The sequence below is a fragment of the Misgurnus anguillicaudatus genome, chromosome 5 (assembly GCF_027580225.2).
Source record: "Misgurnus anguillicaudatus chromosome 5, ASM2758022v2, whole genome shotgun sequence".
Classification (NCBI taxonomy): domain Eukaryota; kingdom Metazoa; phylum Chordata; class Actinopteri; order Cypriniformes; family Cobitidae; genus Misgurnus; species Misgurnus anguillicaudatus.
This window is the reverse complement of record NC_073341.2, coordinates 11,202,829-11,215,385: the sequence shown is the minus strand read 5'-3', so window position 1 is coordinate 11,215,385 and position 12,557 is coordinate 11,202,829. Positions and strand designations below refer to the sequence as shown.

The 12,557-nt window shown below is 35.8% G+C and overlaps 1 protein-coding gene across 3 annotated transcripts in view; it reads right to left on the bottom strand.

Annotated features, from left to right (window-relative positions):
- Positions 1–12,557, bottom strand: part of LOC129413428 (uncharacterized) — a 68,275-nt gene that overhangs the window by 36,093 nt on the left and 19,625 nt on the right. For 2 of the 3 annotated variants that reach the window (XM_073867542.1, XM_073867540.1), the window contains exon 2: positions 8,929–8,957. In XM_073867542.1, coding sequence (XP_073723643.1) covers positions 8,929–8,943 — 15 coding nt within the window. In that variant the 5' untranslated portion in view covers positions 8,944–8,957. Of the gene's footprint in view, positions 1–8,928; positions 10,898–12,557 lie in introns of those variants that run through there. The other variant, XM_073867541.1, reaches the window with a different exon arrangement.

Sequence of the window (12,557 nt, the reverse complement as noted above, 5' to 3'; positions counted from 1 at the left end):
TACTTCCCTGAGGCACAATTGAGACTCCCTGGGATGGTCAAATGAGTGATGGCACCCTTTGGGTTGTCAAGTGGGCACGATATATTTACCTCTGAGAAGAAAGTACATGGATTGTATTTCATGTCACGTTTTTATTAATCTTTATTTAATAATCTAGATCAATGATAAAGGTCAAGATATTTATTAAATGCATTCACTTTGGTTTGCCTCTGACCAAACCCTAATGTATACCAGCAGAATAATTGGAAATATATGCCACGTGCCACATGGGACCATTCTGATACTTTTGAATGTTTTTTAAAAGCTTGATGCTGATCGCTATATACTGTTATTATTTATAAATGAAAAGGTTCCATCATATAAGACCCCTTATTGAATTTCTTCTGTGTGACATAAATGGAAATTTTGAGAAATATTCTGACTGCTATTTTCCACAAAATGAAAGTAGATAGTAACACCATAAAGGAGAAAATGTACTAAAAAACACCATACCACATTTTCTGAAACCACCTGATTTTTGTTCAAGCAACAAGCCAAAAATAATAAAAAGCAAACCAAGGCTAAGTGTTTCTTCAGCGATTTTAATGGGAAACACTGAGGGAAAGAATCCAAATTTTGTATACCCCTCTTATAAGCTAAAATATAAACCTAGCTATCACGGATCAAGGCCTTCTGGGGCCAAATGTAATGTACTACATTAGAATTAGAATAAACGTGAATAAGAGTTGAGAGGAATGGTAAATGATGAGTTTTTAGTGAGAAATTGCTTAAACTGTAGTTTGTTTCTTTACACAAACCCTTTAATGCTTTGGATGATTTACAATATAAAACACATCACAGAGTATGTTGCCCAACCTTAGTCTTATAGCTTATGCCAATTCTCTTTGATTTTATGGAAATAGCAGTATGAACATTGTCCAAAGAGTGTCCTTTTATGTCCTACAGTTAAAAAAGTCATACAGGTTCAAACTAGGGCTGTCAAACAAAATGAAAGTTTGTGTTTGCATAATATGTGTGTGTACTGTGTGTAATTATTATGTATAAACAAATACAAACATCCTTGTATAAATGTAACACACACACACACACACACGCACACACACACACACACACACACACACACACACACATTAGTTGATATGCAATTCAGTGTTTCCGCTATATACATTCAACCGTGGCGGCCCGCCACTCCTAAAACATCCCCGCCACGCCTGCGGTTGTGGATAGAAGGGATACAGCAAACGAAATCTCTTTGGATGAGCACTGTTTTATCCTAATCCTTCAACCAAACCCAACTCTAAACACAAAATTTCACACGATTGTAGGATGTATTTGTATCTAATTTAGCCAGAACCGCTGTTTTCATCCTAATAATCCTACCTCCAAATTTAATCCTTAACTTTTCGGCATTTGCTGTATACCTTCTAGACAAAACCTACAGCGGCAGCTCGCAAAAAAGCTACGGAAATGTCCGATCTGCCAGACTGGCTGTCTAGAAATAAATTCCTTTCTGGATTCGCGTTGTTCACTCATTTATAAATAAATCTCCTAAAATATCATCATTTCCTCCATGGGTTTAGTTTCATGCACAAATAGATTTAAATCAACAGAGGATGATTAAGCTACGTCTCTGTTTTGAGAAATAATAATAAAATGAATAAGCTTATACGAAATATGTTGCACTTAAATAATTATTAAATTATGAAATTGACAAAACGAATAAAAAGTTTCTGTTCTTTTTTTGTGACGCGCTCTAAAACCAAGGCAGCAGAAAGCACATCATGTTTTTAATGATTATAAATAAGCACAAGGTTTTCTCCTTATTGTGAGTTTACAAAAATAAAAATACATCATTTGAAGTTTCGAATGTTGTTTTACTTTTATCTTTATGACTATAAATTTAGGGTAATTTAAGCTGCAAGGTCATCACGCATATGATGTTCACCGGCGCATATCTACACCAACACAGCGCAGGGCTGCGAGAAAAGACATTATTAAACTTTTGATTTAACATATTACGAGTTTTTTGGAGATTCATTTGGAATCACTGTACTCATACTATCAACTTATCTGGCCATTAGTTATTCAGAATATAGGCTATAAGCGCAGCGCGCTGCTGACCGCTCAGCTGTCAGTCAATCTTCTGTGCTTTAGATCGACACTCACAAAGTTTCACATTAAATGATAAGATATTTGTCCAAAAACAATATGCTAAATACTGAATACTACTTAAATGCGACTGCAAGACATTAATAGTCGAATCTGTTTGTAAGGAAACTTACATTATTCCCGTGGAAGAGAAGAACGTTGGTAATAGAAACTTGAGGCAGACGGTGAGACTGTTTTATCTGTTTTCAGACAAAACAGCAGGGTCGGGGTATCCGCGGGTGAACCGCATAATATTTGATCTAACAGGTGTAATAATAGACTATTCGCGTGTCATTTGTGTTGTAGATGCAGATCGGGACTCAATAGACAAAAGTAAAATGCGGGTCTAACATCCCCAACATCCAAGACCAAAATTCGACTCGTTTTTAAATGGACCCGTGCTTATTTGTGTTTAACATCTGTCTGAAGACCGGTGTTGTGTCGAACTCAGTTCCCCCTATGTTTCCCTTTAGTGTAGTGCTTTTATAGCGTTTTCATCACGTTACATTTAGAAAGATTAAAGATTTGAATTGGTTATACTAAAAAGGCACAATATCATGTATTTTATAATACAATTTATTAAATATTTCATACATTTGACAGTTTCCTATTAGGGTATTTCTTTTAAAATATAGCCTGTCTTTTTCTTTTTTTCCCCTTTACTGGTTGTTTTAAAAATGTAATGTTTGCATACATAATTAAATAAATATTATACATATAATATGATTCATACTGTAAAAATAATTGACTTACCATTCAGAACAATACAGATACATTACAGAAACGCACACATATACATCTCAGTAGCCATTAAAACTTTAAATATATAAATAATAAAACCTATGGTAACACTTTACAATGAGGTTCATTGGTTGGCATTGGTTAACTGCATTAATTAACATGAACTAATAATGAACTGCACTTATACAGCATTTATTCATCTTTGTTAATTTCAACAATTACCAATACTTTTATAAAAATTTTGTTAATGTTAGTTGATGCACTGTGAACTAACATGGACAAGCAAATAAAGCTTTATTTATATTAACTAACGTAAACAAAGATTAATAAATACTGTAACAAATGTATTGCTCATAGTTTGTTCATGTTAGTTAATACATTAACTAATATTAACTAATGAACCTTATTGTAAAGTGTTACCAAACCTATAACGTGATAAAAACGCCATAAAAACACTACACTGAAGGGAAAAATAGGGGGAACATAAGGGGAACCGACTTCGACACAACACCTGTTAAAGGTTTATATATTTAACTGCGTTGTGACCGGCTCGGGGTCACAGTCTTTATGTCAAATGGTACGGGTGTGAAATAAAATTGCTGATGTCGGATAACTGGTCGGTTGTTCTGTCAATCACAGCGGTGCGGATTATCAAACAGGACTGACTTTGCAACAGCACTGTAATGCTAAACACGAGGACGAACTTGCAATGCACACTACATTAAAACTACAATGAAATATCCCAACTATAAGTACGTAGCTATGAAACGTTTTTTTAAGAAAATACAGTTTAGATCAAAACATAGAAAAGCAATATGCTATAAATATAAGGAAAAGTAAATGACAGCATGAAAATTATAAAAAAATACATGTTTTTACTGTAGCCTATATTCTACATAAAAAAATAATGTACATTTATAATCATCATGGGCGCCCCCTGCCGCCACAGCTGAGAAAAATCCTAGAGGAAACACTGATATAAACACATAAATTAATACACTAGTCAACATTTGAGGTGGATCAAAAAGTTTGTCAAAGTTGTCCCAAGACAAAATGCATATTGTTGAATATTTCAAGTCAACTTTTGTGAAAGGTTTTGATCCACTTAAAATGTTGACTAGTATATATACGTATGTTTCTTAAATAAATACATGAATGTGTGTGTGTTTATATATAAATACTAATTACACAGCACAAAAACATATATTTTATGCAAACACAAACGCTTACTTTGAATATGATTATTCGGCAATAGTTACAGCGCTAGTTTGAACCATCACAAAGGGTGTTTCAATGATTTAAAACAATTTTAAAAAAAAAATCCTGAACAATTCTGTAAGTTTAAAAAAAAAAGTTATTTTCTGATGCTAAATTTAAAAACAGCATTCAAATGTATTTTTCCACATGAAGAGGGTGATAAAACAGAGATTTGAGATAACTACTCAAAATGAATGGAGGACTGTAAGGACAATCTGGACATCATTTTCTGCCTCAATTAAAAATGCCTTTCTGACCAATAGCTTCTGAGGCATTTTTTTCATTCTGGTGTGTGTCACATGGGCCTTGTAAACACCAATTAGCCTGGAGTCACAAGGCAGCATGAAATGCGACTCAAGGTTGTCGTAAACACGACAAAGCAGCATTCTTTCCATGTCCTCTGTAGCGTCTACTACAGAAACAACTTCACAACACTGAAAGTCACTAAGAACAAATGCATTGTTCGGTTTCCGTGCTTTCACCACAACTGTGGGTTTGTTCTGCAGTTCCTCCCTGTGCTTGTCAAGTTCACCAAGACGTTTTACAATTTGCGACAGAGAGTTTCTACCCGAGCGTACTAATCTCTTCAGCTGGTGCAGGTAATTTTCAAAAGGAAAAGCACTACACTCATCTAGCCCACCGTACGCATGCGCATCAGAAGCAAGGTGCACCATAGAGTGCACATTGTACACGAGGAACTCATCCCCATACAACTTTCTACCTTCCTCTACAAATCGAACCAGAAGATCTGCTGCAAAAGTAGCATACTGTTTCACAAGATGAGGGCATACTAGAATAGCCAATGCCACACTGAACAGCATAAAATGTTCATAGAGTTCATTAGGAAGGACACCTTTTAGCACAATTTTGCCTGTGTAAAGGGCAAACTGTCTCAGTTCGGTAGCTTTCCACCAGTCAATTTCTTGTAGGCCACGTGGCTTCCTAGCAAAAAGGTCTGGCATGAAGGGTCTCAAACTAAGAAGCCTGGCACTGATCTCCCTCACTTGGCCTGATGATAATCTGGTCCTAAGATGTCCACGCAACCACAAAACAATGAGTTTTCTCATTACTCCAAGACAGCACTGATGCATGTAGTCTGCAGGAAACTGCTGAATCATGTCTATTTTGAGCATGCAAAAAGAAGACACACCTAATTGGTGGTGCTCTTCCTGAAACTGCTCACGGAAAGTCACGTCTGTTCTCAAAGTAAGATTAGTCACCTCTGGGTATATAACACGCCCGCCATCCCAGAAGCCTTTCTGTGTGCACTTGTCACAACCAAAGTAGCCTGAATATTGCTTTGTGCACTTAACAAGTGCTTTTGCAGGCGCATCACAACTGATGCAGCGCAGATGAACTCGTAAAGGACCCGTGTCAGTTTCTAATCCATTTAGTAAAATGTCCTTGAGGTCATGCACTACATCTGTCAAAAAGTCAAGGTCCGTAGGCTTAGACACACTATAACAAAGAGCAAGAGGAAAGACAGTGGAAGGGGACAAATTGATTTTGCACAAAACTGGCCACAGTGACTGACTGCTACTTTTGAATAATGGTAAGCCATCAATATTCAAAGAAATGTCCAGACAGTCTAAGTGTGTGACAACACTTTCAGGGTACATTTTCATATACTTAGACAGCTGTTCTTTGCATCCAAAGTAGAAATATTGCATCCCAGATTTGAAGTCAAAGTTCACAGTTTCACAAGTACCGAGCAATGTTCTTGCGGTTCTTGGGAGCTCTGGGTGATCCTCACAAAGATTTTTAAGAAGGCCATCAAGTGCATTATGTTTGACCTGAAATTCATTGGCCCACTGTGCAAGTCTATCTCCTAAAGGCAGCATGTCATCTAATTCTGCGTCACCAAAATTTGCATCAGAATTCAGGGTATCTGCACATTTTTTAACAGCAAATTTAATGACTTTTAAGACCTTTTTAAGTCCTCTAAAATAAAAATTTAAGACTTTATCATAAAAAACAGGAAAATGTTCAGCGCGACACGACACAGAATGTTGTGTTGAAGCATAGCACGGCACAGCTCGCCTGAGCCACACTCAAGACACATCACAGGGAAACAACAACTTTTATACTAAGTGCTAATTCGCCTAACAATTCTGACATGGTTGACTGTGTATGTAAAAATCTGCCTTTAAGGTACTTCAGTTAATTTATAAATTCTGGCCCCTCTTAGCATTTTAAAAAAGACATGGAGGACAGCCCAAAACATAACAAAATAGGGGTGTGACGGATCACAAAACTCATGGTTCAGATCAGAATAAAAGGGGTTTTTAGAGCTACAGAAGGGATTTTCTCTTTGTCTTAGGTTGTTTGATTAACATTAATGACACAGACTTAAGTGGGTTAATTGAGTTATATTGTATTTTAACACAATTTAATTATATTTTTACATATAATCTGTTTTGTTGTCGGATATGGATATTAGGGCTCTCAAGTTTTACCAAAAGTTTGGAGTGAGATTTCAGGAGAGGGGTATTTGTGACCCCTCGGCCCCACCCAAGTTTTTGCTAACTGTTTAATTTTACCTAATGTTTAGTAAACAAACCGTTAATGGGCCCCATTGAATTTCATATTATACTTTATCCTACTATGGAAGTGAATGGGGCTCATTAAAGGTTTGATTACAAACATTCCTAAAAATATCTTCCTTTGTGTTTTTTAGAACAAAAAAATGTATACAGGTTTGTAAAAACGTGAGAGTGAGAAAATTATGACAGTATTGTTATTTTTGGTTGAACTGTCCCTTTAAAGTGCCCTATTTTCACAAAATAGTTTTGTACATAATACAAAGTTTCTACTTTAGTACTTAAGATAATCTTAAAAACATCTAAGTGTCGTTATCAGTGTTATTTTGAGATTACATTAATATGAACTGAAATGCATTTAACATATCTCGTATTACAAAAATGTACCACTTGAAGTTAAAGTGTACTCATCTTTCATACAAAGATGGGTTCAAATTTATTTCAAGTGGTACCTAAATACATTTTTAAATTACATTTTAGCATATTTCATATTAATGTACTAAAGAACAAAAAAATGTAGGTTATATTATGTACAACATTAGTACATGAAAATAGAGCACTTTAAGTGGATTATGGAATTGTACTCTTAACTTGAGCTTACTGTACACATACAGTATTGCAGAACATTTAATGATGAAAGGGCAATAATAATGAAATGCATCTCTATTACATTTTATATATTTCAGGAAGCCTCTAGTACTTTTCTTAATTTCAGGTAACTAAAGCTTCTGGTTGCAAAGCTGTTGGAGTTTTTGACTGAATCAATAATAATTTAGCACGAATTTGGCTTTATTCCCCAATATTAGCTTTCATTGTCTTTGATCAAAGGCAAGGATTTCGTCCAGGAATCGTAAAATCAAAATGCTTAAAAAGTGGGTTATATCTACCGCATTCATCGGATCTTGCTCATCCAACTTCCACTCCGTTAAATCCATGTTAGTAATGAACGTGCTAGCAGCGGGATAACATCATCAGAAACAACTTCTCGTTTAATTTTGATTGCCTGGTAGGATGCATTGTGTGAACGACTTCATTAGGCGCTGCAAAAAACGACAAGTGGATGACATCAGAGTAACGCGAGAGCGATTTGAAATCAGCCTCCTTCGCAAGATTTCTCGCGGTACCCTGATGTCATTTGCGTGTCGGTTTTGTGGCGCTCGAAGGAAGCAGCTGAACTCGACAGAACTGCCATGCGCCTCGTCCATTTATTGAATATAAGCAGGACAATTTATTTCTTACTTCTCAGCGTGATAAATACAAGGTGTGGCCTGTGAGTGTCTGAACTGACTGAAATGCGTCTGTCTCACGGTCAATGCGAGCCTGTGTATATAAATAGGGTTACTGACTAAAACATAGTGACTAAACACGACCCGATAAGTTAACACGACCCTCGTGTTTAATCCAACTACGTTACTTACTGCTTAAATCCTGATTTGTAGCTAAACGCTTCTGACAATATCACCATATTTACATTTAAGAGCTGATATAACATTACGAGGTGATTGTGGCTACATTACCTGTGTGTCTCATTCAGTGCAGAGCTTTACCGTTGCTCTTCTCGTCTTGTTGTGTTATAAGCGCTTTTAAAAGTAAAAGTATTATTGTAGATCGTGTATATATAAAATATGAGAGAATAAACACTTTTAATTCCTTCCCCCACGTGCCATGTGTGAGGTGCTACACGACGCAGCATGAGAGAGAGAGAAGCACGCGCACATGAGAGAGGCGCCGCTGCGCTCGAAACAATGAATTAATCCGTTTTAATACTAAAATATTACAATTATAATACTACAAATACATATAGAAAATCTATGAAATATAACAATGTATGGGAAACACTGGATGAAGAGTCTGACATGAAATTTAAGACCTTCTTAGTGGAAATTCCAGATTTTAAGACATTTTAAGACCTTAAAAATCGAAAATTTTATTTAAGACGTTTTAAGACTTTTTAAGGACCCGCGGGGACCCTGGAATTAGCTTGAGCCCCCTGCATTTCAACATCAGACTCAAATTCACTTTGTGTTCCCTCAAGGGACTCTGAGTGCAAAAGGGGCACACCAACACTAACACTACCACTGTTAGAGCTTGTTTGTGTCTCCGTTTTGTCTACAAGAGACAAATCAGATTTCTGCTGATCTCTTTTCACTCTTTTCCAGAGTGTGTTGTATTTTTGTTTTGTAGACATTTTTAATCACCACCCTCACAACAACCTCAAATGATGAAAGAATAACCAACATACCATGTCTGATTCCATTTAGCCTTCTTTCCCTGTGGATAAGAATACAGAGAAATTATAAACATAGCGGGCCTCGTTTATCATTCTAAGTAGGGCCCTATAAAATCCGTTTTATTTTTTCCCAAATTCCGTTTTATTTTTTCCCAAATTCCGTTTTCTCCGTTTTAATTTTTGCAAATTCCGTTTTATCCATTTTAATTTTTGGCAATTATATTTTTTACCCTTTACTTTTATTTTAGTCATAAAAAGAGTGTGCCTTTAATGTTAATGATTAAAATGTAAATGATTTGGGGGAAAAACTGGATAACAAGATTACTTAATGACTATAAAAGATGCATTTACACACGCACATACCAGGGTTATTATAGTTTAAAAAAAATATAAGTTTTTATTTGTATTTCGTTTTGTAATGTGTTCTTTTATTTCAGTTTAGTTTTAGTTCTTTTTAGGGGTGCATAAATAGTTTTGATTTCGTTTCTATTTTTCAAAAATCATTACTTTTAATTTTTATTTAGTTTTAGTATAGTTTTAGTCTTTAGCATAATATCATGGTTGTGTTACATACACCTTGCCAAATCTGGAAATGTTGAAAATACGATGAGAATAAGAGGATTTAAAAAAAAAAGTTTTGTTTATTTAGTCCTATCAATCAAAGGCCGGGACAAATACCACACCAACCAACACTCTAAATTCTGTTGTGTTATTTGGGTAAATGTAATATACATATATAAATATACATGTTTGGTTATAAATAATCATATGCTGGGTTGTTGTTAACCCAAACAGAAGTTAAAACAACCCAGCATTGCATTGAAACAACCCAGCATATGTTTATTTATAAACCAACATATGTGTTCTGTCCAATATTTTCCCAGCATTGGGTTAAAAATAACCCAGATAATTTAGAGTAAATCAGCACATCCTACTTGTACAAACTGTGCACAACAACCGAAAATCAATGCAAAGTTTAATGTTCTGTCTATGAGTGTCCATTTCTGTACTAGAAGAGATCGGTGTACTAACATACTGTAATATACCTATTTGTTGACAAAAAATTAATATATAATGTTATTTGTTGATTATCCGCAAAGGCATATAATAGTTTCAGATTAGTTGGGCGGACATTCTGTATCATAGCAACCAAAAAGCGTCAGCTAACACTGCCAAGCAAGCGGTTGGCGTCAGCGTTTTTACCCATATTTAACGTTTTAATGCTTCCGTGTACAGTACACCGAGATAATTAAGCCTTCTTCAGTTATTGTAATGGTTTGCCAGCAGAAACAAATTGTTTTACTAAACTAGCCGTTAGCAACCAGATGATGTTTTCTGAACTGAACTGTTGGCTCGGGGGCAGGGATCCAGTGCCCTGACAGCGTCACACACATCACGTGACGCTGCTGTGCAGGTCAGGAGTTCTAATAGACTGCCACCTATTGGTCATTAATGATCCAGCAACATCTGCTCATTTGCTTATGATCCGGTGATATGAGTGACTACGTGTTCAACTGCTGATCCAATAACATTTAAAAAATGAAAACGCAAGTTTTGTTTTCCAACATTTTAGTTAGTTTTAGAGGACCACATTATAGTTATAGTTTAGTTTTAGTTTTTTTTAGAAACCTTCATTTTTATTTTATTTCAGTTAATGAAAATGTTTTTTCACTATAGTTTCAGTTTTCGTGATAGTTTTCGTTTACGATAATAACCCTGGCACATACACACACAACTCAATTCAATGCATTGTTTTTTAGTGTTGTTGCAGGAGGCTACAACAAGGTGTCAAGCGCAGTGGTGCCTTCAGAAGTGCCTTAAACACATCAATCCAGCGGAACGCGATCCATATTTTTTACAGAATCGCTTGAAATGCATATAACTTTACAAACATACACAGGATAGTGATCTGATTTAGGACAGCATGAGCATGCAGCTCTTTGCACGTGCGAGCGAAAGAGAGACAGAGAGCGGCGCCATGATGCAGATGATTATATTTTAACTCTTTCCCCGCCATTGACGAGATATCAAACGTTTTTTTTTTTTGAAAGCAGAGGGTCTGTTCTTTCATTTGGTATATTCAGGGCTCAAAATTAACTTTTTTATTTGGTAGCACTGGTGCTCCCAACTTTAAAGAGTTAGGAGCACCAGCAAAAATTTAGGCGCATCCATCAAAAAATTTAAAAGCACCACAACTACAATGTAAATGTTAATAGATTTATTTTATTAAAAATAAAACACCACCACCGGGCTTTACACGTCCTATGGCCAGCATTTAAAAGTTGGTCTTCTATTTTATTTTATTTTATTTTTTGCTGCATAAATTCCTAAATTAATACCCAAATGCTGTTGAAATAGTTTTGCAGCAATAATAATTTAACAATTACAGGTAACATGATTAAGATTACAAAGAAAATCTAGCAAACACGTAAAACACTGATTAATTGTGACATTACAAAAGTGAGCCTAATATAGAAGGCTAATATATATTGGTATTGATAACTGCATTACCAGGATGCTTTTACTACTAAATAGACAATGTTTTAAAAAATACAACAAAAACATACCATCAGCATTGTCGTATTCCACAGCAACATGGACCACAAGGATGTTTGTCGAATGTCCATTCACCAGCGCATGCGCACATACACCATTAAACACACTGACAGACAGGTCAGTGTCTCCATCAATAATAAACACATTTGTCATGACACGTCTTGGGTTTTTGGCACTTTCGCCATGTTTAAGCAAGGTACGTCTGGCGCTTAAAATGTTTTGATTCCGCCATTAACACCGTTTTACAGGATTTACAGTAAACAGTTACATTTTCATAGACACTCGAAATCTTTAAGCCACTCTCTCTGAAAGGTTTAACGTCAACTCGTATTTTCCGGTGGTGGAGTTACATTTGAATCCGGATCGTCGTCAAAAAATGCAGTAATAACCTTGGCTGTAATCGGCTCGCTCTCGTCATGCTCGCCAGTGTTGCCAGATAGAGTTGATGGTTTCCAGCCCAAAAGTGTTCCAAAAACCGCCCAAAATATTTAAATCAACATTTTGGTTTAATTTGATTAGCATTTAGTTATTTTAACTTACACAATTAATACAACATACTATAGCTAGCGACACCAGAACAGAACCACACTAGCAAAATGACATAACTTGTTCACAACAGCTACATTATGCTCCCTCGCCCACACGAACAATGCACTTTTACAGCGTATATTTAAGTGTTTTATGATTACCCAATTCGTTAATAACGTTTTTTATCTATTTATATTATTATTAATAATGTATTTTTACTCTTGATAAATAGGTGTGTGTGAGAGAGAGATCGTAAATAGGCTTACCTTAAGCAGTAAATGCAGAACAATAATAAAAGGCTGTTGGTTGTGCGGTAACTTGCAAGCAAGCTGAAGAACACTGTGAACATCTGAACTTTTCAGAACTATGTACAGTCTGGCTGAAGTTCCACAATTGACTAAATGACAGCCGAACATTTGGTTCTGTTCACCTGAAATGCTCCGATAATTCATCCACGGCTCAAACACATGTAATTGATGTCCGTTTCTCACTCCAGCTGCAGCCTGCGGAGGTCGCGTATGCAGGGTGCATACGTCATCAAGCCTGGTTTATTTTAG